General features: G+C 40.4%; 1 protein-coding gene and 1 long non-coding RNA gene across 10 annotated transcripts in view; one reads left to right on the top strand and one right to left on the bottom strand.

Moving 5' to 3' along the window:
• Nucleotides 1–27,296, top strand: part of TRPM3 (transient receptor potential cation channel subfamily M member 3) — a 600,384-nt gene that overhangs the window by 513,449 nt on the left and 59,639 nt on the right. For all 9 annotated transcript variants that reach the window (XM_039544762.1, XM_039544757.1, XM_039544760.1 and 6 more), the window contains exons 9-12: nucleotides 4,548–4,620; nucleotides 16,054–16,154; nucleotides 17,474–17,608; nucleotides 19,851–19,901. In XM_039544762.1, coding sequence (XP_039400696.1) covers nucleotides 4,548–4,620; nucleotides 16,054–16,154; nucleotides 17,474–17,608; nucleotides 19,851–19,901 — 360 coding nt within the window. The remainder of the gene's footprint in view (nucleotides 1–4,547; nucleotides 4,621–16,053; nucleotides 16,155–17,473; nucleotides 17,609–19,850; nucleotides 19,902–27,296) is intronic.
• Nucleotides 41–25,975, bottom strand: LOC120408149. Its single transcript, XR_005600464.1, has 3 exons — nucleotides 25,428–25,975; nucleotides 846–1,080; nucleotides 41–167 (listed from the first exon to the last, which is right to left on the bottom strand). It is a non-coding gene; the product is annotated as an uncharacterized LOC120408149 (long non-coding RNA).

The following is a 27,296-nucleotide window of genomic DNA, read 5'->3' as shown; positions in this document are numbered from 1 at the left end:
GGCACCCAGTACTTTTTTTAAATATAATTTTATATTTATTGTGTTTAGCTCTATAAGTAAATGCTTTAGAATGTATGTTTCCTGTTTTTAGGGATGTTCAATTGTTCTCTCTTCATTCTTGTAGGACAGAAATCAAAGCTATTTGCTTTCTGTAGTTCTGTGGTAGGCTTTAAAAAAGAAAAGGCAAAGGGTAAAATCGTCATAAGCCTAAGGCTCATTGAAAGAGAATTATACTAAGATTTCTAAATCACTTTAAGCACTTTTGATAATTTTATCCTAAAACATTTCTGAGGAACTGGTAAACATTTTGAAATGTACAGGGGAATTCCCCGACTGCCTAAGAGTTTTGGTCAGCACCAGGAAAGTTGTCAGATGGTAACTCTTCACAGGTTAAATTGACAGGTCTCCATTAGACTGGTCATGCAAAACAGGCAAAAGCCACAGCAGTATCATGGGAAAGTGTGTGCTCTTCAAATGACCTTTAAGTGCAGTTGCTCTTTAATAGCATTTGACAGATCTTTTAAAGAACACACCACCACTTTTGTCCCCAGTATTTGTCAGCCAATATACCAGTGGGGGAAGAAAAGAAAGACCTTTCCTGCAAACAGTTTACAAATGATATGCAAAAATTATAACCTTAATAAATTAATCAAAAAAAGGAAGTTTATTTGGCATCTATACCAGGGGTTTCATTTCTAGAAATGTCCAGCAGAGCAGAGGCAAAATCACAGAACAGTTTAAAAAAACAAATTATCCACACTATAATCTGGAGGATTATTTCCATAGCTAGACAAATGAGAAATCAAGCTTCCTGCCCCAAAGAGCTTAAAATATGAGAGTTTCACCTGGGTGTGGCTGCCACTGGAGGGTGTACTCCACAGAAGAGATAATACAGGCAGAGCTGGATTCACTTTTCTGCTTCAGCACTGTTAGTGTCAGGATGAGGAATGATGTGTCTCTCTTAGCACCCTTGGTCTATCCAGTATCCTCTCTGCACATAACATGACCTCATGGAATTCCTTCCCTAGTGTCCAGAGAAAAGGGAAATGGTACAGCATAGGCAGCTGATCCTCCTCCATTCTGCATGGGAAAGAGGAGATCCAGGCCAACACAATCAGATACAGTCTCATGGTTCTCAATTAGAAGGTAAATAATTTAAACATATATATAATACACAATAGACTGTTCCATGCAACACATATGATTTAGGGGCCTAGGCAATTAACTTATCAACATAAAATAGAGTAACAATATATTGCATGATGTAACCAAATGATGATTACTAATATATAAAGAATGTGAACCCCAAGGAGGCAGTGGCTCTCTTTAAAGTGGTCCATAGGTGAAATAACTAGAGTAATGGAATAAAATTTTAGAAAAGAAAAATGTAGGTCAACATTAAAGAACAGTGTCTCTTGTAGGCCTATCACTTAAGTACTCATTTTAGAGTTGCAGTAGCAATCCAATAGTTCAGCTTGTGACTTGCATTCCCTTAAATAAAACAGCATTTGATCACTCCCAAAAAAAGTTTAGCTATCTTTACACACCTCAGTGCATGGATGTACAGTTCTTTATCTTAGTGGGAGAGTCATGTATGCATATCCAGTGAGGGAAATACTGTGATTACCATTAGAAAGACCATGTTTGCTTCACTGACATTTACCTTTATCATCTGTACTTAGAGTGGGTTACTCTGCAAATGTCAGTGCAAATTTAACTACCCCAAGTGGTCAATGAGCTGTTTTAATAACTTTTCAGTATACTGAGAAGATTTACCCCACTAGGCTAGCTGGAAATAGTCAGTAGCAATCAGGAGACAGACATTAATGATATTTTAAACTAATATTCTATTCATCTGTGAGGATTTTGGGAGCAAAAAGGTATGGGCCAAATCCTGAGATTTTTTCTAACTCCTTTCTTAACCAAAACCCTCATCCTAGTCAATGGCCTGTTTCAGAAAGATGCTTGACAAGAGTAACTCAGATTTATTTCAGTGTGTGTTATGGGGGCTTTGCACCTCTCAGGCTCAGTGAGAGTTTTGCCTGAGTAAAGACTTCAGGATTTGGCCCGACATGCTCATCCCCATGAGTGTGGGAACTGAGGGACAACTAAACAATCCATAGCCCTGCAGAGCATATGTAAAAATCCCTAATTTATGACCCTCTCTTCACAGCCACTCTAAACAAATATAAACCTGGAAACAGTGCAGTTCATCTTTGGCCCCTCATCCTTTATCTCTGAGAAGGTGAAAACAGCCCTTAGTCATGGGTATTAGTGCAACTCCTGATTCCCACCCAGGCATGCCTCCCTTACCTCTCGCCTCCCTGTCTCTCCCAGATATTATTTTGTGGGGCTTCGTTATCCTTTTTGTTGTATCTCAGAGAGAGCTGATGTATTCCAAATAAAAGCTGACAGGAACATGCAGCCCTGTTCTTTAATTAAACAGCCTATGAATTACAGCAGCCCAACAGAAATCACACGGCAGCAGGATACAAAAATCATCTGTGCTACTGACAGTTTTTCACACATTGCTGATCTGTTGTTGGATATAGATGTATAAAATACTCCTCCAAACCAATAATTATTATTTTTTCCTCAAACCTATAATTATTACCTCAGGAAAAATTTAATCTGAATCCACCTGGTTTGATGACGACAAACTGCTGACACTGGCTAAAAAAGTCTTGGGTCTGTAATGAGGACTCTGCACATAGTAGCCCAGATTTCTGGCATTTAATTCTGTCAGAGTCAAAACTATTTAAACATTATCTTTTGGCCACGTTAGAACAAATGCTCAGTTAGCAAGGACAGAGCTGAATTTAAACACTTCTTAAGACACCCATCAAAGGACATAATTGTTGTCAATTTGGCAAAGGTAGCTTGAGGTTCAGGACTGGAATAACACAGGTGAGATGCATAGACAGAACTGCTTGAGGAAGCTTTCACCGTGTTTGCGCACAATATAGCCCTATTTTAACTCCTCTCTTTATATGAGAGCAATAGTCACCTACTAGAATTAAGAGGCAAATTTACATCACAAGCTTTCACATTGTAGTCACTAAACCTAGAGCTACACAGATGCATAAGAGATTTCAGGATCAATTATCGCAGATATCGAGAGCCCACAGTTAAATTCTGACTGTTTATTTGGGACACTAAACAGGAGGTGAGTTGTCAGTGAGCTCTAACAGGGAGACAAGGTGACTTGGGGCTGGTCTACACTAAGGGGAAAAATCGATATAAGATACACAACTTCAGCTACGTGAATAACGTAGCTGAAGTCGAAGTATCTTATATCGATAACTTACCCGTCCTCACGGTGCGGGATCGATGTCCGGGGCTCTCCATGTCGACGCCGCCACCGCCGTTCGGGGCGGTGGAGTTACGGAATCGATAGAAGCGCGTTCGGGGATCGATATATCGCGTCTAGATGAGACGCGATATATCGATCCCTGAAAAATCGATCGCTACCCGCCGATACGGCGGGTAGTGTAGACGTAGCCTCTGAGGCTATGTCTACACTACACAGCTTTTAGCGACATGGCTGTGTCACTACAGCCGTGCTGCTAAAAGGCATGCAGTGTAGCCCCAGTTTGTTGGCTCTCCTGCCAAAACTTCCACCCCCCAACGAGCGGCATTTGCATTCGCGGCAAAATTTTTGTCTTTTGGGGGGGGTTAACACCTCTGAAAAACAAAAGTTTTGTCATTCAATTGCCAGTGTAGGTAGGGGAGAAAGAGAGAGGTTAGTTTGGCTCACTGGAGTAATACAATATGGCACCCTTCAAGGGAACTGAGTGATGACAAGTGAACAGCTTTTTGGAGGAAGTACTCAATATTGCTACAGGGAATTGGAAAAAGTTGACATAAAACTGATGCTATGACATCTAATGTGTTAGTAGATAAATGCACACAAGCTGGAGTGCTTGTTGCTGCTCTTATCACACGTGGGGGGGGGGTGAAGGGTGGTGGGGAGCAAGAGTTTTACTCTTCATGCAAGGAGAGAGCAAGAGAGTTTGCATTTGTAAATGTTTAACCCAAGTCTTAACTAGGACTTAATTGGTCTGAAAGAATGTGTAACTAATTTGCTGCAGTCTGAAATCATGGTGCTAAGTAGGGTTGTGGTTTGAATGGTAAACATCAAGGGTCATTCTCCATCAATTCTATCCTCTGCTTATAAGCCTACTGCACCAAATTCATCCCTGATTAACTCCAGTGCAGTAGTAATTTTGACCCATTAAATCTAATTTTAATTTAACAGAAGGATATAATTTCCTCTATAATTTTGGCCCTGTAGCTCTCGCTCAAAAGATTCTGGCTAGGTTATGTTGTATGGTCATTAATGCCATTTACTGTGGTGAATTATATGGCACAGAAATCCTATTCATGTTAATGCCATCTAATATACTTACTGCTCTATGACTATGGCTAGATAATCACTTTGCAGCCATTGTGGTCTTTTGAGATCAAATGTTGCTGCACTGATTTAATTTCTACGTGAGCGAAAACTGAACAAGTTTCTGACAGTGGCATTGTCTTCTAAATTGCAGATTACAGTATTTCGCATGGGATCGGAAGGACACCAGGACATTGATTTAGCTATCCTGACAGCTTTACTAAAAGGTAATAGAGTTTCACTGCACAGTGAGTCCATAAAAAATCCAAATGGTTTAACTCTGTCTCTGATGTACTGCAACCCTGCATTTATTGACAGTGTATAAAGTATCTAAATGGTAAATTATAGGAGGAAACAATAAGTACTTGATGCTTCAACTACTTCTCAGACTGCACAATCCAATGCATGCATTAACATTTAAAAACATCCCCTGTGTCTTCTCCTTGAATCCTTAATCTTAACCAACGGTACTGTGTCAGAAGAAACATCAGTGTGCAAGGAAACAGAGACCTAAAGAAACGCAGAGAGAATATTTAATGTCACTACAATGCAAGCATCTCCATGCTCTGTAAAACATACTTGATAATTTGTCTCAATTTAAAATGGTCTGTTGTAAATTAGTGTTTGTAATACACTCTTAAACAATTGCTGATTGGGTCTACTTTTTTTTTGGCCAAACAATTTTAACAAAAAGGAATGTGGTGCATTGTTATACAATTATAGGTGAGATGTACTGTATGGTTGTGTGTGCTTACTTTATTATATTATGATGAATCACCAAGTAATTCATCAAATGACATAGTCTCTCTATCAAAAGTTGTCAAAAATACAGTCTGCAAGCAGCCATTTGTCTTTTGTGTTAGTTATTCATGTACGCTGGGGACCCAGCAGAATGATGGACTGGATAACATGCTGTAATACAGTGGTGACCCTTAAAATCTTACCGGTTACCTTAGATAATGGTCAGTGTTACAGGTAGATAGCCATAGTATTTGCAGTATTCAGAGTCTTCCTTATAATTAAGGCTAAGATTTTGTCATGGTTATTTTTAGCAAAAGTCACAGACAGGTCACGAGCAATAAACAAATATTCATAGAAGCCATGACCTGTCTGACTTTTGCTGCTGCAACTCCATGGTTTTTCCCACCGCCGTGGTGGCTGGGAGCTGCAGGGTTCTCTTCCCCTTTCCCCCCGTTCCTCCCATGACGCTGTCCCCGGTCGCTAGATCCCTGAGTAGGGCCCGCTGAGGCAGCTGTCAACTGTTGCTGGAAACCTGCAGGGGGACCCTGCAGCTGAAACCCTGCTGAAACCCGCTGGCTGCCAGCTCCAGTCCCGCAGCCCCAGGGGCTATAGCAGAAAATGTTATGAGATCTCTGGATTCAGTGACCTCCATGACATAAACGTAGCCTTACTTACAATTAGAGAGGAGTACAAGTGGATACTACAAATAGCGGTAACCTCATCTTAGGTATCTTAGGTAAAATTGGGAATATTTTAAAGAGAAACTACTCTACATCTTTATCTCTAACATCGGTGATCTTTTGAAGGGAAATAAGATACAGCAGGGAGATACTGGGCTAGATTCTTAGTGGATTTACTTCCAACTGAGACAAGTGTAAGTGAGATCTGGGCTACTTATATAGGTAATGATCATATACTTGGAAAACTCCTCATTCTGCTCAATCAATCTGTCTGTAGCCCCATAATAATCTAAGTCTATTCTTCTATTCCGTAAATTTAAAAGATTGCATTATGACAAATCAGCTTTTTATTCGCTTTTAAAATATTTTCACATTTTGATTTACTTTAGATCCAATCCTGCAGACACTCATACAATTAGTCTTAACTCACGTGAGCCATTCTACTGATTTCAGGGTATGATGCATCAAAAAGGTACAGGTAGATCGCTACTGAGCAAGATCTGCTTGCAAACGCAAAACTAATTTAAACAAACTGGAATTCTGTGGCAAAATAGAACTACTTGCATGATTAAGTGCTATTCACCTGAACTTGTGTTTGGAGGATCTAGCTCTCCATTTACAAATATCCCAGCTTTGTAAAAATAGGGAGTTCAAATAAGTATCTACAACTGTTGTCACTCAATTCTTTATCACAAACTGAAAAATGGAATAATGTTTTTAAACAAAAACAAAACAAATAAAAGGAAGTTCTTCTTCACGCAGCGCACAGTCAACTTGTGGAACTCCTTACCTGAGGAGGTTGTGAAGGCTAGGACTATAACAATGTTTAAAAGGGGACTGGATAAATTCATGGTGGCTAAGTCCATAAATGGCTATTAGCCAGGATGGGTAAGAATGGTGTCCCTAGCCTCTGTTCGTCAGAGGATGGAGATGGATGGCAGGAGAGAGATCACTTGATCATTGCCTGTTAGGTTCACTCCCTCAGGGGCACCTGGCATTGGCCACTGTCGGTAGACAGATACTGGGCTAGATGGACCTTTGGTCTGACCCGGTACGGCCTTTCTTATGTTCTTATGTTAAACATCAAGCAGTTCTTTTAAGAATAGTTCTGGAAATATTTATGGCATGAACGGTGACTGCCATATGTAAACAGCACACAGGGTGTTACCATGTTCCCCAGTACCAGCATTTCTGCCATCTCACTTGCTACAAACTTCAAATACACAACTCAACTTCTGAGTCCATTGTGAAGAGGGTCCGCATTTCTCTCTCACACACCATATGAGCTGTCATTTATATAGTATTAAAATTCAAGGAGCCTAATAAGAAATGAATGCTCATATGGTGTGCAGGATGGGGTGCATCTGTTATACTGCCCTAATGTGTTAAAGTATGCAGATAATAATGAGCCCTTCCCAGTGTTTTTCCGTTCCTACCAGAAATGGTTTGAAAAGCAGTAAAATGTGATAACATATTTTTTATGGTCTGATGTTTGCATGGAGTCCCAGCAATGTGTTCCCTTAACAGATAACAAGGCCAGTTAAATCACTGTGCTGGAATAAGAACCGGAAGGTTAGATGGTATTTTGGGAGTGCCATTCTGCTGCCTAGGAAAGTGTCCTACAATTGTCAGCAAGCTGACCCCTATTTTCTGCATTTGGTGGCCTGCGCTGCCATGTGGGAGATTGGGTGTGACTAAATTCAGTGTGGGACTAACAAAGTGCAGCTTTAATTTGTTAATGGGAATTGTGCTGCTTATTCCAGGGCTGAGTTTCCCCCTGGTCTCTTGCCCTGCAGGCTGAAAGAATCTGGGCTTGTGGGGAAAGAAGAGCACTCAGCCCTACCAGGGAGATGAATGCCTTATGATAAATAGCAGCTCCTTTGGTTGACAGACTGGCATATTGTGAGAATCAAAAGATGAAGAATAGTGACTGTGACATAGGTTATAAAGCAGGAAGAAGTATGGGAAGATCTTCCTGGTTCTAACAGAGATGCAGATAGCACCTCCTCTCTCTCCCAGCCCCATGACTGACCAAGTCTTCAGGTTTGGCTTGACCTAAGAGTTTTGCTCTGCTTTTGATTTTTGATCATTGAGCATGATTATAAGGCACAGATGAGACAATATACAGTGCAAGTATCCAGGCACATGTCTGATGGTCATTCATGATGGGATTTTACATTTTGCCTACCAAAAAACTTGGGGTGGGGGGAATCTCTAAATGATGATTCTTTTGTTTTATCTCAGAGCCAAGCAAGGCATTTATATTTTACCCACCCCACTAACTTTTCACATGCCCAAGCAGAGAGTATCTTACCTATCCTGGCATTTTAGATTTTTGTTTGGTTTTATAAACAAATGTTTCCTGCCAACCATGTGTAAGAAGAGTCTGCACAGAACAGTAAACTAGCAATGTTCTGTTTAAATATTTTTACTATTTAAAGACCAAAGCATGGAGCACATGCAAATATGTGACTTTAAAAATATTACTCTGGGTTGGTGACTGCCAACCAAGGAAATGAACAGACATTATGTTATTACAGTGGTAGATGTTTCTTTATGTTTAAAAAAAATAGAAGCAACCAACCAAAGGCTTTTCTAATAACATTTCTGAATCTCTCTCTTTATTTGTAACACAGATGCCATTTGGTTTGTAGTTAACATGAATATTTTGCTGCTACTCCATAGTAACAAGTGTAGTTAAAATATCAAGGCATTATGGACATTTTCACACAGAATTAAGGAAAAGAAGTTGGTCCAAGAAACCAAAAATCATCCCTTGCTTAAATAAATAAAAATCGTAAACCCGGGAAATAAGTGATTTCAAAATGTTATTCTGATCTTAATGATTTTAACAGGATCCTTCCACTATACTCTGCCTAAAGTGTGAAAACTTGACATTTGCTATTAAGGCAATCCCAGAAACTGCAGTTCTTCATCCCTGTTTGTTAGTAGGACACAGATCAGCTCTTTAAATTTGACATTCTGCTTTTTTCCAGGTATTTTTCCCAAGGTTTGAATCCCAACATATATTCCCCAAAGACTTCAACCCCAGCAGTGCTCCTCCTACAATGTAATTCTCTGTGCAGCCAAAGAGGATGATTTTTAAGCCAGGAAAGGGTCATTCTCTATTTAAAATGTTATTTGCAGTACCAGCTCCTGCTGCAATACTAAGTTTGTGATCAAGATATATACCCTGCAGTGGTCCTGTCTGGTCCAGAATATCATTTTTGCAAGTACCACCTATTCATATCTTCTCCTTTCTCAGTAAATGTAAAGGTGTTGGCTCTTCATCCATACTGGTATTATAAGACACCATTTTCATTGAAATGATCTTCTATGATCTCAGGAGGAGGTTGATCCTCTGAGGGTAATTTATTTACATCTCTTTCGATGCTTTCCTGATATCCATGATTTTGTAGCATGCTGAGGGCAGCACTGACCTTGTAAACTGGAGTATTAGTAACAGGATGATGACCTTGTAAACTGGAGTATTAGTAACAGGATGAAATACAATAGTGAGAAATGTAAGGTTATGCATTTAGGGATGACTAACAAGAATTTTAGTTATAAGCTGGGGACGCACCAGTTGGAAGTAACGAAGGAGGAGAAGGACCTAGGAGTCCTGGTTGATTGTAGGATGACTATGACTAGGCAATGTGATGTGGCCGCTAAAAAAGCTAATGCGGTCTTGGGATGCATTAGGCGAGGTATTTCTAGTAGAGATAAGGAGGTGCTAGTCCCGTTATATAAGGCATTGGTGAGACCTCATTTGGAGTATTGTGTGCAGTTTTGGTCTCCCATGTTTAAGAAGGATGAATTCAAACTGGAACGGGTACAAAGAAGGGCCACTAGAATGATCCGAGGAATGGAAAGCCTGTCGTATGAAAGGAGACTTGAGGAGCTCGGTTTGTTTTCCTTAACCAAAAGAAGGATAAGAGGAGATATGATTGCACTCTTTAAATATATCAGAGGGATAAATACCAGGGAAGGAGAGGAATTATTTCAGCTCAGTGCTAATGTGGACACGAGGACAAACGGATATAAATTGTCAGTCAGGAAATTTAGGCTTGAAATTAGATGAAGGTTTCTAACCATCAGAGGAGTGCAATTCTGGAACAGCCTACCGAGGGAAACGGTGGGGGCGAAGGACCTCCATGACTTTAAGATTAAGCTAGATAAGTTTATGGAGGGGATGGTATGATAGGATAACGGGTTTAGTCAATAGGTCAATAACGTGCCACAATGGTAATTAGTACAAAGGGTCAATTATATGATATTGTTAGCCTTTTTCCAGAGGGTCTGGCTGGAGAGTCTTGCCCGCATGCTCGGGGTTCAGCTGATCGCCATATTTGGGGTCGGGAAGGAATTTTCCTCCAGGGTAGATTGGCAGTGGCCCTGGAGGTTTTTCGCCTTCCTCCGAAGCATGGGGCAGGGGTCGCTTGCTGGTGGATTATCTGCTACTAGAAGTCTTTAAATCATGATTTGGAGCATTCAACAGCAGAGTCAAGGGAGAGAATTATTTTAGGAGTGGGTGGATCGGCTTATGTGGCCTGCATCTTGCAGGAGGTCAGACTAGATTATCATAATGGTCCCTTCTGATCTTGAATTCTATGATTCTATGATACTTCGCTCAAGAGTTTGAAGAGCTAAAATTTTCAGTTTGAACACCCCATCTTCAATCTTGTATGCCATTCAAAAGTTGCTTGATTTCTGATTATGAAGAGGATGAAAGAAGAGAAATTTTCTACATTCTAGTTTCTATCACCTGTCTTCTTGTTAACATCAAGCTTCTTGATCGTAAAGGAGAACAGGAAAATGTAGGGAATGTGTATGACTTTTTTTAAATCAATGTGTTCCGCCAAGTGACATCTCCAAGTCTAAAATAATTTTCAGTTGTCTTTCTGCATGTTTGCATTCACGGTGAATGACAGTTCGGACCCATTTTTTGTAGATGTGCATGTTTTAATTAACTTGAGTCGAGAAGTTTAAGGCAGTTATGCTAATCAGTTTGCTTCGTTTTTTACTAATAAGCAAATATGGACCCAAACTTTGAAGATTGGACCTGAACTGTCCTGAAATTCAGGGGTGTTTGGATACAGGCTTTTAGCTCTGGCCCATCTTTACAGCTATATCAAGAAAGGAAAAGAGGGAAGGGAGAGCAATTACTGGCTGATTTGTCACAATGTCATTGAGAAGGATTTTGTAACCCTGGCCCACCACTCACTGGGTGCTATATAAATGCTAATTAAAATCCCACCACCCACAATGAGGTGTTCATAGGGAATGGTAGGAGGGTTTGGAGCAGAGCAGCATCAATTCTGGCCTATCATGAGTCTTGCTACCAGCTCGTTGCCTTTTAAGATGGAGTCAGATACATTTCCTTATAGTGCAGGAACAATCTTGCCTCAAACATTTCACATGTTTAAAGCTTGTACAGAGTTTGAGAGACTGTTTCCTTGTTTGTTCTAAAGAGCCACAAAAAACGTGCACTTTGCTTAATCATGTCTTCAGAATCACCTTGCTTTAAGGTGATCTCCAATAAGGCAGTGAATGGTATCCAGACCAGTCTTCGGGTTATATTGCCCAAGTGCTACAACAACACATTGTTCCAAGACTCACTTGAACATGTGGGAAGTAGATTTGCAGTTGTATGATTTTGTGGTAAGTTATTTTCATGCTACAGCCCATGCAGTCTACATTTGCCTACTTTTAACAACAGTGGCAATAGATTTTGTGCTGTTAGAGCTGCTTTTTCCAAGAAGAAAGTATGAGACAGGAAAGTTAAAAGCAACGTACTGTGATTAGTACTACAAATGCCTGGTTTTTGTGGTGTATCAAAGATCCTCAATTCATAATACACTCTAAGGGAAAGGCTGAGTCCTGCAGGATCACAAGGCTGTTGCAATGCCTGAAGAATGTTGACAGCACTGTCATGTTTCCGTCCAATGGACACCTAGGGCTGCCCAAGTCCTTTCAGTGTCTGAATTGTTAATATTTTGGAAGAGGCACACTGTATGGTATATACTCATTATGACATGACTGCCACATAATTCACTGATATGTTCACTGAACCATTTGCTAGGCTAATGCAAACCTGATGCCTGTGCACTCCTCCAGCTTGTGAATAAGTCATGATTCATGCTTACAGAGCATCCATCATGTAGCATCTGATTGTCCTGGAAGGCACAGTGTGATGGGTCTGTCAGCCATGAATTCACTGCACATTTGACACAAAAGGACATGGCATTAGCTCAGTACAGTATGTTTCAGAGACAGGCAGGAGTCTGTTAACTGCTCCCCTATTTATTAATATAATTGTTGTTGTCATTTTTTTTGTTAACTGCCAGTAATGTTCTTTAGGCTGTGCAAGATACAAATGCAGTAGGAGACAGAGGAGTTAATGTAGATTGTTATTTTTCTAATCTAACACCCTTCAGCTCTAATGAAATGATGGAACAGAGAGAATGTTGGACATGAAGTTGTGCTTAAAAGCATCAGGGAAGAAGTGAGTCTTTTGGATTCTCCTTCAGACATGGTTATCTGGACAATGCAATGTCTCCGGGGCACCCCCTCTAGATTCTTGACCATGAACATTAAAAAAGAGAGAGAGAGAGTATCCTAGAGAATCCATCACAGGTTTTACACTGAGCACTGTGCCTCTAGGAAATTCTAGCTAGTACAGGATACTGCAGTATGTGTCCTCAACAACACAGGCTACCACAAGCACATCAGACAAGTCCTCTGTTCTCTCTACTGACTTCTCATAGATCATCAAGTTAAGTTCAAGGTACTCAATGGCCTGAGCCCAGGATATCTAAAAGATCACCTAAAACTCCAGGATGAGGACTGTGGTTTACAACTCTACTCCCTGAGCACAATGGAATTTTCTACCATAAAGGTAAAGCTCATCTGTGCTGGAGACAGAGCTTTCCAAGGGGCCAGTCTAAGATGGAATTAACTCCCATGGATATTAAGGACCCTCACAGACCTCACCACCTTCCACTTCTTCCCCTTTTCTACTATAAACCCACAGCAGTGTGTACATTAAAAAACAAAAACCCTTCCAAAACAAAACATCACACTGTAAAGATAATTTTCCTTGTGATCAGAGGATGAGAGGGAGAATGAACCACATGTGACAGATGTTAGTTATGTGTCACTACTGGAAGGCACTCAGACCACAATGATAAGAACCTGAATAGAACAGAAAAGTGTCCGCTGCAATAAGAGTTTGGGAACACGCCTGCTGACAAAGGGGGGGGGGGGCAAAGGGGGCAATTGCCCAGGAGCCCAGGTGATTTTAAAGGGCCCTGTCCCCTGACTGCCCCCCCAACCTCTGCCCCATCCAACCGCCCCCTGTTCCCTGTCCCCTGACTGCCCCCTGGGACCCCTTACCCCTTATCCAACTCCCCGCTCCCTGCCCCCTCCCAACTTCTGCCCCATCCAGCCCCTCCCTGCCCCCTTACCTTGCCACTCAGAGAGGCAGGAGCTTGCAGCCCCACCACTCAGCCATAGCCAGCCACGCTGCCCAGCAGGAGTGGCAGGCCAGATCACTGGTGGCGCAGCACGCTGAGGCTGCGGGGGAGGTGGAACAGCTGGGGAGGGGCCGGGGGCTAGCCTCCACAGCCGGGAGCTCAGGGGCTGGGCAGGATGGTCCCACAGGCCGGATGTGTTTGCCCACCTCTGCTCTAACCTCAGGCTATACTACTTCAGTTGATCTCAGCAGAACTGGAGCATCCTTGCTTCAGATCAGAGGGAAGAGTTGGCTGTGTTCTCCATCAAGGCTCTGTGATTCTGGAATTCATCCCTCTGTCTGATCCACCAGACCCAAGATCTGTTATTTCTCAGAGTGACCCTGCAAGCCTCATCTTTCCTCTCAGCATTTGTGGAGGAGGCCTGCTGAGGGCTTGACAGGTCTGTTATTTACATGGACATATTATTAGAATGGAAGACCAGTGAAGTTCAGTCATGTACCACGGAATGCCACAACATGGCCAACAAGCACATGGGAGCCAGAAATATGGGTGGTGTGAGAAGATTGCCAGTGATGGACATAATTGAATATCAAGCCAGACCACCCTAAGGACCTTGCCAAAGATTAATCTGAGTGGTGCTTGATCTGCAAGGAAGCCATATCCCTTTGGGATTTGCCATGATGATTTGTTTGTGGGAGAGAGGGATTTTTATCTGGCAATATGTATTGAATTCACATCTTTACACATCATGGCACACAGGGCCTCATCCTGCCTCAATGTAGTCAGTGACAGTTTTGCCACTAGTTTTGATGGAAGCAGGATCAGGGCAAGAGAGCCTGGGATTGGAGTGGTTTTTTTTCTGTTTACTTAAATAGAATTATAGGGACCTTCTTCTGCCCCTCCCAGGTATAAATACACTGGATAAGATTCTGCTCTTGTTTTTACATATGTAGCAACAAGGGGGTCTACTTCAGTGTGGATCCATCTGCATGAATGAGGGAAGATTCCGAGCGAGCACCTATTTCTGTCTTATTTACGGGAGTAGTAGTATTGTTTCTTAATTATAACTTCAGTGATTTACTCTGTTGAAGTTCTCATTTTCTTTCCCCTTTTTTTCTTGTTTGCATTGTTTACCTTTATGTTCTGGCTCTTTTCCTTAGTGATATGAAACCATCCTGTGTGACACATAATCACAACTCTTTAATGTAACCCTTGAAGAAAAATAATTGCTTTAGACAAAAAAATATTTGACATAGTCTTGCTTCAAGGGGGAGACTGAAAAGTTCAGAATTAAGAAATTAAATTGTAGTTTAATCCCTCTTAGGGTGGACTTATCCTTCACACAGAATTTTAATGTCCAAAATACTACATAGTACTGTGCTTCTGATTTCAGAGGGCTGCTTTCTTCTAGAGAGGTGCATGATTTTGTATAGTAACTAAATGGGAACAGAACCATTTTCAAGTACTTTAAAGCCATTAGCTGTGCCCAGACAGTGGGGACTAGTTTTCGGTATAATGAGTATAAAATCAGAAAAGAAGTTAGGCCTTGTCTACACTAAAGGGAAAAGTCGATGTAAGCTATACAATTTGAGTTACATGAATAGCGTAACTCAGATCAATGTAGCTTAGATCTACTTACCACGGGGTCCACACTACAAGATGTCGACAGAAGACACTCTCACGTCGACTCCCCTTACTCTTCTTGATCAGGTGGAGTACAGGAGTCGACAGGAGCGCGATCGGCAGTCAATTTAGCAGGTCTTCACTAAACCCACTAAATTGACTGCTGATGCATCGATCGCCACAGCATTGATCCTCCAGTAAGTGTAGACAAGCCCTCAAAGTGTTAGACCAACTAAAAACAAGCCTTAATACAAGAGTTTACTTCTGCTCCCTACCAGCAAAATCAAAAGGCTCTTATTTATTTTGCTGATCAGTCCATTAATACTAATTCTTATTGTGAATACTGAAGTTCAGATATTGTTTTTGGTTACAAATCAGCTCAATAACCCTGAAGTCCTTAGCAGAACATTAAAAAAAAAAAAACAGCAGATCAGGAGTGTCCCACAAAATCAATTAAAACTGAAGTAAAGAACTCTGCCTTTCCAAAAACAACAACCGTCTTATAAGCCTGAGCTGCATACTCGCTTACTTAAAGAAAGTAATATTACATTACATTTCAGCTATATGTCATGCTTGCTCATATGAATTTCTCTGCTGTGGGACTTGGTGTTTGTCCATACTGGTAAAAAGGTATAATGCAAGCATTTTCTTTGTGGGTAATGCAAATCCTTATTATAATCCAGAACCCTCAGGTATCCGACACTAATATGCATAGAAAGTGGAGGCTTCTTAATACATAATCAGTCAAGGCAGGTACGAGACTGACATGTCTGTAGATTGGGCACATGCATCTGCGTATATGATTTTGCAATTGGAGCAGCAGACAGTCAGGACAACTGGGTTCTATTTCTGGTCCCTATTTGAGTGGATATTATACTTGTATTTCACAAGGGTGCTGAGGCATAATTTATTAATCTTTGCATAGGTGAAAAGTGCTATATAAGTATTTTATTGCAGGAGTGCAGGGGAAGGGTTATGTCTGCTGATATAGGGCCCAGTTCTGAAGTTCTTACTCAGGAAGAATTGCCATTGACTTCAGTGGGAGTTTTGACTAAGTGAAGAGACTTCATATTCTAGTGTTGGGCCATTGACTGGGTCTAAAGTATGCCTTTTTTTTTCCTCCCTGTCTGTTTATATATAGGAGCTAATGCGTCTGCTCCAGACCAACTGAGCCTAGCTTTGGCCTGGAACAGAGTAGACATCGCTCGCAGTCAGATCTTTATTTATGGGCAACAGTGGCCGGTACAGTATATACCATCTTCTACAGAAATGTTTAAAATCTGACATTAAAGTGAATGCATTTAAAAAAAAACAGACTAATATGGGGTTTACAACATACTGAGAAATGTTCAAATCCAACTCAAGTTTCCCTGGTCAGAGCTACTGAAGACAGGATAGATCTTCTGCTCTTCTTAAAGGAAATGAGGCCATTTAGTGACGCAGCTAGATCATTGCGTCCACTGCCACACCTTCCATGAGATAAACAACAAAAACTAAGCTATATTAAAATTTGTTCTACAAACTGCCAGTGAGTGTCTGCTGCAAACCTTTTTGTATGCAAAAAACAAACAAACAAAAACATTAAACTATAGTTATGGGGAAAGTGAGATTTTTTTTTTAACTTTTCTAAACATCCACGTGATGTATGCTAATACTTATGATGATCTGTCATGATGTAGTAAATTTAAGTTAGATACCTATCAGGTGTCATAAGACACAAACTATCACAGTGTGAGACCCCCAGAGCAATTGCATCAAAGAAAATTGCCTATGTTTAAATACATTTGTTGCATTTTTATTTTAGATGTATTCTCCAGTTCTTGCTACTCACAAAGATGGGATTTGCAAAGGAGCCTTGCTAGCCAGTTTTTCAGTTAACCTGAATATTTCTCTTGTATTCTCTAATGGAAATAAGCATGCAAAACACATGCAGTAGCTACTGATGTCTTTCTCCATCACAAAATCACAGTGGCAATCTGTGTAAAATTTATTGTGTACATTCAGTTCACAAGCTAAAAGCTGTAGGTACGAGGTACCTCCCAGAAGAGAAGAAAGCCAGGACTGTGTGTATAATGGATGTGATATATCCGTTGCATTTGGCCCTTGTTGGAAATGCTGTTTAAAAATATATTTCTGCTTCCCTGGTTTCAAACCCTTCTTGGCTGCTTGTGTGACAATATTCACTTAGTAGGAATGAGCACAAAGTGCAAAATCAAAAGAAACAAAATGTTTGTCGAGAGAGTGAAACTAATAATGAAAAGCTGACAAGGATAGTGACTTGGTCACCTGCTACCTAAGAACTGAAAGGTTCAGTTCTTAGGTCCTGATCCAAATTTATTAGAGTGTATTGATCTTAGCACACTGATCTTTTCATTTTTGTACTGATACTTTGAAACAGGGAAACCAAAATAGATTTAAAAATGTGATGATCCCCTTCTAAGCTTAACAAGCTAAGGGAATTCTGTCAAAACACCAAACCCTCCCCATGCTAGAGTGACAGTAGCATCTAGAGGCTTTCCTCTAAACGCAGGAACAATCTCAGTGAATCCTTTCCTTTGCAGGTGGGATCCCTTGAGCAGGCAATGCTAGATGCCCTGGTGTTGGACAGAGTGGATTTTGTGAAATTGCTCATTGAGAATGGAGTAAGCATGCATCGGTTTCTCACCCTCTCCCGACTAGAGGAACTGTACAATACGGTAGGGCCAAGCTAAGGCAAATTTTCTGTTTGTTCATGTGTTTGTTTCACCACCTGCCCATCCTAAAATGACACAACTGCGCACAGCACTGCCAACACCTTCTCCAAAAATGAGTTACTATTTTCTTATATCACAAGCCAACATTGCTTTCTTGGGTTTGACTCTCTTATCATGAGAATTCACTATTGCTTCCTGCTTACTCTGTCTAAATACACATCACGAAGTGTGGTTAAATAAAGGTCACTGAAGTTGCAGATGGAACTGGGTATTTGCTGGGAGTTGTAGTTCAGTATGATAGACCTTGGGCTTAGACAGGCCATTGGTAGGGAAGTTGTGGGCAAGGTAAGACCTGAAGGACAGTGCCACATGACTCCAGATCCCTAGAGAAGATTCATTGGTTTAGTTAAAAAAAAAAAATCTTTGAGTTTTTCAGTGTTGCTAACTCTTGTGATTTTATAGCAAGGTTATCAATATTTGGTGTTTTTCTTAAAGCTGCAAATTCTGAATAAGTTATTAACTGAGAATGAGAGGTTTCATTAGAAAAACAAATTTTCTAGCCCTTATGGTTGCAGAGAAAAGCTTTCAAATATGTACTCGTAAATACTCCAACACCAGAAAGCTTATAAAAAGAACCCTACATATATTGTTTTGTAAATCTTGTGATTTTTAAGAAAAATCTCATGATGGGGGGGCTGACTCATGATTTTTGAAAGCTTGGAGTTGGTAATACCATCATGCAAAATTTCACCATTTTTGCAATCCCAAAATTTTCCAAAATTAATAGTTTTTACTTTTGCAAATTTTATTTCCAAAATGTCTTTCTCCAAAAAGCAAAAGTCCTTAAAGCAAATGTTTGAGTATTGCACTGCTCTAGTTGCTTACAGCACTTCCCATACCAACGCTCACCTCTGTCACCCTCCTCACAACAGCATGCCAAAAAAACTATTTGGGTGCTGTTGGGGAAAACTCCCAATTCACATCAGTGTCTGGTTCAGATGATTTCTATTTCAGTCCAACTGAAAGGAGTTGTGTCATGATACAAGGATACAAGGCTTTGTTCTGCCTATACATTTCAAATCCATGCCCTCACTGGGCATGTCTGCAGTCTGCACACTGGCACTCTGTCTCTGCTCCCACCTACAGCTCCTCTCTCAGCTCCCAGAACCACAGCATCCTCTTTGCGACTCAGCCCTATGGCTAGGTCATCGTCTGTTTCCCCCTTCCAGGGAAGGGTATCTCTGTCCAACAGTCCAGCCTCTTCCCCAGTGGCAAGTTGGGGGGACACAGGCCCGCCCATTACTCTGACCCAAACCCAGGGACACTGTAAATAGCAGCCTCCTGCTTCTCCTCTGTAACCTCCAATCAATGCTGCTCTATTTCCCTGGGCCACTTCCCCATGGCCCCAGCACCTTCTTTGCCCTCACTTCAGGGCACTCTGCTGCTCAGTCCCAGCAGCAAGCCAGGAGCTCCCTCTCTCTCCCCCTGTCCCTGCTAGCAGCTGTTCTGTCCAAGGAACTTACAGTTCTCTCAGCCCTCCAGGGATACAGTCCTTACTCCCTGGGCTCCCAGCAGCCACTGACCCTATTCTGTCCTGCTGCTCTCTTTTATCTGAGCCTGTTGGGCATGGATTGGTTGCTCCCTGCAATTCCTCCCTGATTGGCTGTGCTTCATGCAGCCACTCTGGGCCACTCAGAGAACTCACGTCCATTGCTCCTTCTGGTGCAGGGCATGATTAACCCCTTGTATGTCTGTGTGGATTAGGTACCCCATCACAGGCTGTCACATTATGGGCCTCAGGGGCATATATTACTAATTTACTTGTGGTGGCCAGAAGTTAAGTGTTTCCAAAATATCAAACACTAAAAGATTTGACTCAACTCATACACATAATAGAAAAACAAGTATCTGTGCTGCCCTAAAGCCAAAGGTACAGACCTGCTCTTTGATTGGCTTGTTCTTTGACTGTCTAACCTGGGACATGTCTATTAATTGAGAAGAGAGAGCCTGAGAATTTTCTGAAGATGTTGGACGAAGCTATGCTGTTGTAGTTTATTTGAAAGGAATGGGTAAATTTGTGTGATTGAAGTGCTACTGATAAGTAGGGGTGTGCATATGTTTGGTTGGGTGGTTAACTAGGAAATCTTTACATGAATGGAGCACCTTCCAGATTTTACATTTTATCTCCTACGTGGCTTCTGTATAAGGCAAAAATATTTGATTCTTCTTCATCTGTCATTTACAGAGACATGGACCATCCAACACTTTGTATCATCTAGTGAGGGACGTCAAAAAGGTAAGAGTCCAATAGACGGTAGGTTGGAGGTAATGTCATGATTGCTTCTCGTAATTAGAGACAGTCTCTGTTTTGCATGAGCTTTCAGAGCATTCTCCTGTTCCTTCCCGTCTCCCTCTCTGTCCATGCCATTTCAGTCTGCATTGTTTGTTTGTATTGAATCTGAAACTCTTGCACACAATGCACAACTAACCAGTTACTGGGCTTGCTGTCTCAGTGGTTTTAGATGCTTTGGATACAGTGCTTTCGCTAGTGGAATTGTAGGCTTTTTCATGCCATGTGGATTTATGCTGTTATCTGTATTTTTCCAGACCCATGACTATTTTGGAAGCTAATGTCCATGTTGTCAGTCAATCCCTGAGACTGTAATAGATCTATATTTTTTTGTGCTCGATCCTAGTCCACTGCAACATTTCCAGTTCCATCTTCTGTGATATACTGTAAAAGCTGTAAAGTCCTCCATCACAAACAGCATAGAAAAAGGACTAGTGCAATAAAGCAAGAAGACAGCTTGTCTCTCCCCCATTATCAGAATTTCAAGTGAGTTTCAGGCATCTTGAACTATAAAGGTCCCAATGGGGCTAAACCAATCCACTTTCTTTAGAAATATCTTTGGGAGGGGGGAGGGGGGAATTGACATGGGACCAGAAATAAATGAAAAACCAGTATTTTCTATATGCAGATGGTTCAAGCAGGGAATTGTGACCCTGTGCTGACCCCATCACCTTTAATTTTCTTTCAAAGGGTGTGTGAACTGCAGACATTCTCAGTGCACACTGGTGCCTATGTTTCTTTAAGTAACTTGTGCCTCCAGAAGGTAGATGCTTTTAAGGGGACTTTCTGTATACAGATTAACTAGTTAAATAATAGAGGGAAGAAGGAGGGAGAATTTTTGTCAGGGCACAAATCAAATTTGTGGTGTTCCTTTCATCAGTGAAAGCTAGACAGGGTTAAAGGGGTTCCGGTACAGTAGACATTAAAGGACTTCTAAACATCACAGTGTAACAGCTGATGTTTGATGCAATGCTACTATGTTAAATAACGTTATATAATAATTATATTAAATAATAGTGGGGGGAGGGCAGGCCACAGCCCCATTGGTTCTACCACACCCAAATAAAAGCAGCTAATGGTGCTGTATGCAATTGTATTAAAGGATTAAAACAGTGAAACCCCATCCCACCCCAGAATCTAATCTTACTTACCCCATTTTAGCCCCATTCATTTCAGTGTTACATAGGAATTACACTGGTGTAATGGAAAGCAATCAGAGACCTTCCAAGCCCGCCCCCTTTATTTTAATTATTCATGATGCCCCTTCTCCACCTCTTTCCTCGCACCCGTGACCTTTGGCCAGAAATGTAATGGCAAAAGGGTCGTTTGTATATGAGGTAGAGGAAGGGCTAGTTGCAGTGTCCTGCATTGCTTTCTGGAGGAGCTGGGTAAAAGTGGACCTCCTCAGGGGCTATTGCTTGTCATGGAGGTACCATGCTTGGTTTCTGAGGGAACTTCTTGTTGGTCACCCTATGGAGTTGTGACAGCAATAGCTGCAGCCTGGAAAAAGAGTCACAGATCATCCCTTCTGCTTCATACAGATGTAACAATGTCTGGCACTGAGTGGGAAGGCAGAGTTAGGACTGAAATAACAGACAGGCATGGATAGAACATAATAAACAAGTTGGCAAGAGTCTTTTGCTGGGGTTTCCCAACACAGAAACAAAAGAAAGCAAAAGCTTGAAAATTGATTAGAAATATTTGAAGAGGTTTGGGTCATTTTAGTTTTGTTGAGAAGGGGTCTACAGTATCATCTGCAGAGTAGGCATCATTAACTAATATACAAGTGTCAATGAGGAAATATGAAATATCTGCAACATATTTGGAACTGTTCGCATGCATAAATCCCTTGGATGGAGCACAGTACTCAGATTAAGCCTGAGTGCATCTAGGCTGCCTGCTTCTCTGTACTTTCTCTGTGAGGCGCAAGCTAGTAGTACATTTTGTTAGTAAATGTGTGATCATTTTTGTGTCTTCAAATGTTTGGAATGATTATCATCTGTCTTCTAGATTAAACAGATTCCATTTCAAATTCCCTGGCCGCCTCTTTCTAACATCCTTCTTCAGAAGCAAAGCATTTCAAGTGTCAAAAGGTTGTGTTATAATAAGGGTAATTAGAACATTGTTTACCATGGTTTCCCAGGGCCTCTAATCTGAGAGGTGTTTTTAAAAGAGCCGTATAGTGAAAAAGTAAGTGTTTTATAAGCACTTTATATAAACAGAAGACTTTTTCATAAAGCAGTAAGAAACTAAATGATTTTTAATATATTTTAACAACAATATGTATCCCCTGTGATTAAAAAATATGCAAGGTATTGGAATTTTTCCTAAAATATATCCTATTGGGCTTTATGTTGTTGTTTTTCCTCGTGTAGAATCTTTCTTTCTTTAACACCTGCCTGTATGTTGAGCAAATGTATGCTCTAACTGGAATACAGCTAATGGCTTAGAATACAAACAGGCCATGAGCAACCATTCACTAGTGCTCATCAGAAATATGCCCCATTGTGGCCTATTCTTTTCATTTTGTCAATGATGAAAAATTCCTATGCCATGCTGGCTGATATCTGAGATTGTACCACAGTCCTGCACCTGAGCAATCAAATCCCTTACTAGTCAATCGATCAGTCAGGAGATTTGACACGAATTTAAATACAAATACATTCTGGAAAATAACCTCTCAGTGGAGCATAGCATTATTTTACAGCGAAACGGTTCACTGTGTATGACAGAGGCAAATTGGTGTGTAGACGCTAGTCTTTTAGTTTAGATAAATTCTGAAGCCAGATAGTTAAACTTTCAATCTTAATGGCAGTCTCTAAAACTATAAACACCAAAGAGATTTGAAATCTGTCACCTCAACCTGGTACTTCCAGGACTAACCCAAACTATATGCATTTTATTTCATAGATAGAATAATTTGTAAATGTTCTACTGTAAAATGTGAATTATTTATATCTTCTGTATCTAGCCAAATTACCGATTCAGAAATAACTGCTTGAAAAAGAAACATGAAAACAATGTTGAATTTGCCATAGTATATTAAAATGTATCACCCCAAATCTCTAAGATTTTTCCTTTCATTTGAGAGAGATTCATGGTTTACAGGAGTTCTGATAGTACTATTGGGATTCCCTTTAGAACAAACTGTTATGCAATGAGGAAGGTACACAGTCTTATTTATGGAAGCTTGTATTTGTTTTGTGGATTCTGATTCACATTCTCCTGAGAGTTTCCAAATATTGTTGTGGAGATTGTTACCTCAAGGTAGCTGTTTACAGTCTAGCCCTAAAAAAAAAAAAAGCTAAAAGAATTACAGCCACAATCAGGGTTTGAATTCTAAATGTATCAATTAACAAAGAGAATACTCTCTCCTTTCTAATTACTATGGTTTATGGAGAACTGTCCATCTCCCACTTTTGATGCCCTTAGTTCAGCCACTAAAAGTAAAGCTAATTCTGTTTGCCTTATTCGCACACACAGCCTCACTGATATCAAAGGGACCTGTGTAAAGGCGAACAGAATTTTTCCCACAGTGGTCACTTTCATCACATTGTTGTTCAAATGATACACTCAAAATAAACAGCAGGAAAAGATGGAGTTGATGGTGTCTTGACACTATTTTTGTGGGCAGAGATTGCCCTCTACTGGTCACTTTTAAAAAAAATAAGATTCTGCCCTACCTTTGGATCCTATTCATGCAAAGTCATGCAGATCAGCAGGTTAGTATTTTTCATTTCTTTATTCTTAATGAATAGATGTTCATCCTGCTCATTAGTTATATATACATTCAAATTTCACTGCTATTAGTTCTAGAGACAGTTTCTGGATTCCTGTATTACCAGGGAACTGTGAAGCATAGTTTTATCTATGAAATACTATTGAACTCTTAGTATAGAAAATGAGAAATGGTCGTTATTAGTGAAAAATAAAAACAGTTCTGACCTAGTGAAAGGAATCCCACTGACACGTTCGAATTTGAGAGGGGAAGAATAGTGCATTGGTGTCATAAAGCTTACTTCAGGATCATTGCAGACTATTAGACTACCATTGGCTCAAACTGTCCTCTTTCATACCTGTGTTGTATAGGTAAGTTCCATGCTGTCTGAGGATCAAGGGTTGTGGGCAGCTTGTATCATTGTGCTGCCACTGCAGCCAGACTTGGGGTATGAACTGAGCCTTATTGTTAATCAGTTTATTTGCTGCAGCTTCTGCTACAGTATTCACAAGCACTGACTTAAGAACAGTATGTAGTTGGCACTATAAATAGTTATTATACACATGAGAATATTTACAATAGCTTAATGAAACCTAATATTGCCCATTACAGTTAAAACAGGGAGCAGTTTCATATCTACTATAGAATGGACATATTTGCTACATGGGCCTGATCCTGCAAGCGCTCTGGCACACTTTTCTTTCCCATTGACTTTAATGAGACTATTCACTATATAAAATTATTCCCATGCTTAACAGGATTGAGCCCTGCGTATGTATTATACAATGTGTGCTTTGGCTATTGTTTTACAAGGTTTCTTCAACAAAGTGTCCATTGTTAATTAAATTGACTGAAATTTTCAAAACTAAGGGGATTTAGGCACATCTTCCATTAATGTACAGGTAAATGTATTGGGAGATGTCTAAATCCCCTAGATTGCTTTGAAAATCTCCACTATGATATGATAAAGTATTGAGTTCAACATTATAATATGCTATTGGATATTCTATATTGTGTTTACTTAAATTGCATTGTGATAACTAATATTTACCACTGAACATGTTTCTACTGCAGAACATTCATTTATTGAGGTGTCAAAAAAAGCTCCTATTGAAGTCAATGGGAGTTTTGTCAAGAGATTCAGTTCTCATTAACTTCAAAAATAGTTGGTCCCATTTCTGCCAGGAAATGAATTTTAACCTTTCCCTTTAGAACAGTTATAAAACAGCTCTACATAAGTCTCCTATATGGCACTTTGTCATTGGTTCCTGTTTACATGTGATCACAAAGAGAAGGCTAGAGCCTGCAGTACTTACTCAGGTAAAACTCACATTGGTTCAAACATTCTGGACAGAGAGAACCATTTTTTAAAAGCCAATCATTTTAATTTTTCTTCTTTTAATGAGAAATGTTCATTTTTCATTACAGTGCTCAGAACACAAACATGTTATTCGGTTATGATCACATCAATAGATCATGCCTATTAGGCTCAATCTTTTGTAAGGAGCAGTGCAGAGCCACTGTGTAGTCCCCGTTATCAGTGCTGACCCCTTCAGACTCCCCCATAGTGTAAACACACCGTTTCCCAGACCTCCAGCCATGCTGGACATTCTGGTCACAATTTAACTCTCAGAGCACATGGTAGGTGTAGCACAGAACACATACAGACATTGCACCAAATTGTAACACATTACTGATCTTTTTTTAACAGCATGAGAAATACACAGATCTATACAAAAATAATAAAACCCTACCTGCATTTCCCTCCTCAGTTTTCTCATCGCTTCAGAGCATTCTTTCACCTGAGGTCAGGGCTGTCTGGGACCATCCAGGATCTTTCATAATCACAGTGCCTGGCTTGGATTATGAAACATGGAGCCTTCTCTCCCACGCTTGCCTCCTCAGACCTTGGATGATCCATTGACTTCCCCTCTCCTGCCCAAACTTCCTGCGAGTGCCTCTCTGAGGGTTTTTTCCCGCTGTGAACCCTTTAAAACCTTCCACTCCTTCTTTCAGGTGACTCCTGGATCATCTTCCTTAGGTGATCCCAGACTCCTAGCAGGTGACCTCGTTGCCAGGCAGCCTCTCCCCTGACAAACCATTGTTCTGTGTGGGAGCCTGCCTATTGTCTAGGATGTTTATATTTAAATGGAGGCTCATCCTAAATTAATGTCCCTCTATTGTCTGCTCTGTGTCACTACACCTTGGAATTTCAGTCCAACATGGAGGCAAAGAGAGACCATAGAGAAGGCAACTAGTCATTTTCAAAATAGAGTTGGTAGCTTGGCAAAGATACATAGAGTTCAGAATCTCACACAGAATTTATAAATTGTACACAAAGGTTCTTAAAATCATCACAATCTGTCCCTCAGAGTGTTTTATGATGTATGCTTTATTAATCTAAATAAAAAAACACATCTGCATAGAAGTCAAGTAGATGTACAGAACCTCTACAGACCTCTGTCTGCAAAAAATTCCTGAAGAGAAAAAGAAGGAATATTCATAAAATTAATTATTTTGAATTAATAACCCAGGTGTAATGATATTAAGAAAACTACAGATGAACTACAGTCCATGCTGCATATCATTATAGCAAACATAATGGTTTTACTAGAGGTACATTAAATAGTAGTATTAAGATAACAATTGCAATTTAGCTGCCTTATTTTAGTTTTACTATAAAAGCTCTTGTTGTATTATAGCATATTTTTCCCTTGGATACAATTCTGTGTTCATAGATGGGCTAACTGATCTCTTAGGCTTAAGTCCATGTCTAATTAACCCAGAATTGTCATGTTTCCTATAATGATATACAGACTGACTGTAGCTAATCTAGAGTTTTTTTAATATTATCATCAAAGTTGGGCAAATTATTCATAATGACTAATTTTCTGAATTATGCCTCTTTTCTGTTTGTGAATTGTTCACAGGCAGTGGTCTGTATAAAAAAAGCCAAATATTTTTGTGTGGTGGCATCTCTTACTTAGTCCCTGACTGCTCCTCCACTCTATGAGTGGACCAAAGCTTTCTCTTGCTGAGTTCCCTTATGGAGACAGAGAAAGGCCAAATGCCAGCTTTGTGGGACTGTCCTTCCATCTCTGGAATTTTCCAGGAACTCTTCCATGGGAGACCTGGGAGGGCACTGCTCTGTGGGATTTTGATGGTGGGGTCTAGTGAACAAAGGTGTGGAATAATAGGACCTGTCATTCTCCAGGCCATTATTCTATTCTAGTCTAGTCTATGTATACTTTTATACCATGCTCATCACAGTAGTATCTGAGTGGACCTCACTTTACATTCAGAGCAAAGAGAACTGTTTTAAGGTCTGATTTCATAACTTCACATGCAGTAAGCTGCATGGAACTCATGATCTTCGGGTCATTATTAGCAGCACTGATAATATGGAGTAGAAGGGAATGGGTCAGGGAGCACACAAAGTTGGAGCCATAAATATTCTGTATATTGTTGGCCTTTTCCATTTAAAATTAAAGGTGTTTGATGATGGCATGGAAATTAATATGAATTTATTCCAGGACCAGGAAGGGTAAGAAACAGTGGCGCAATGGGTCAGAACTGGTTTTTCAGCTCAACAGCACCCAGAAATTATCCAGGACATCAAGGCG

The sequence above is a fragment of the Mauremys reevesii genome, linkage group 6 (genome assembly GCF_016161935.1).
Source record: "Mauremys reevesii isolate NIE-2019 linkage group 6, ASM1616193v1, whole genome shotgun sequence".
Lineage (NCBI taxonomy): Eukaryota > Metazoa > Chordata > Testudines > Geoemydidae > Mauremys > Mauremys reevesii.
The sequence above is the reverse complement of the archived record's forward strand: the minus strand, read 5'-3'. Positions and strand labels throughout refer to the sequence as shown.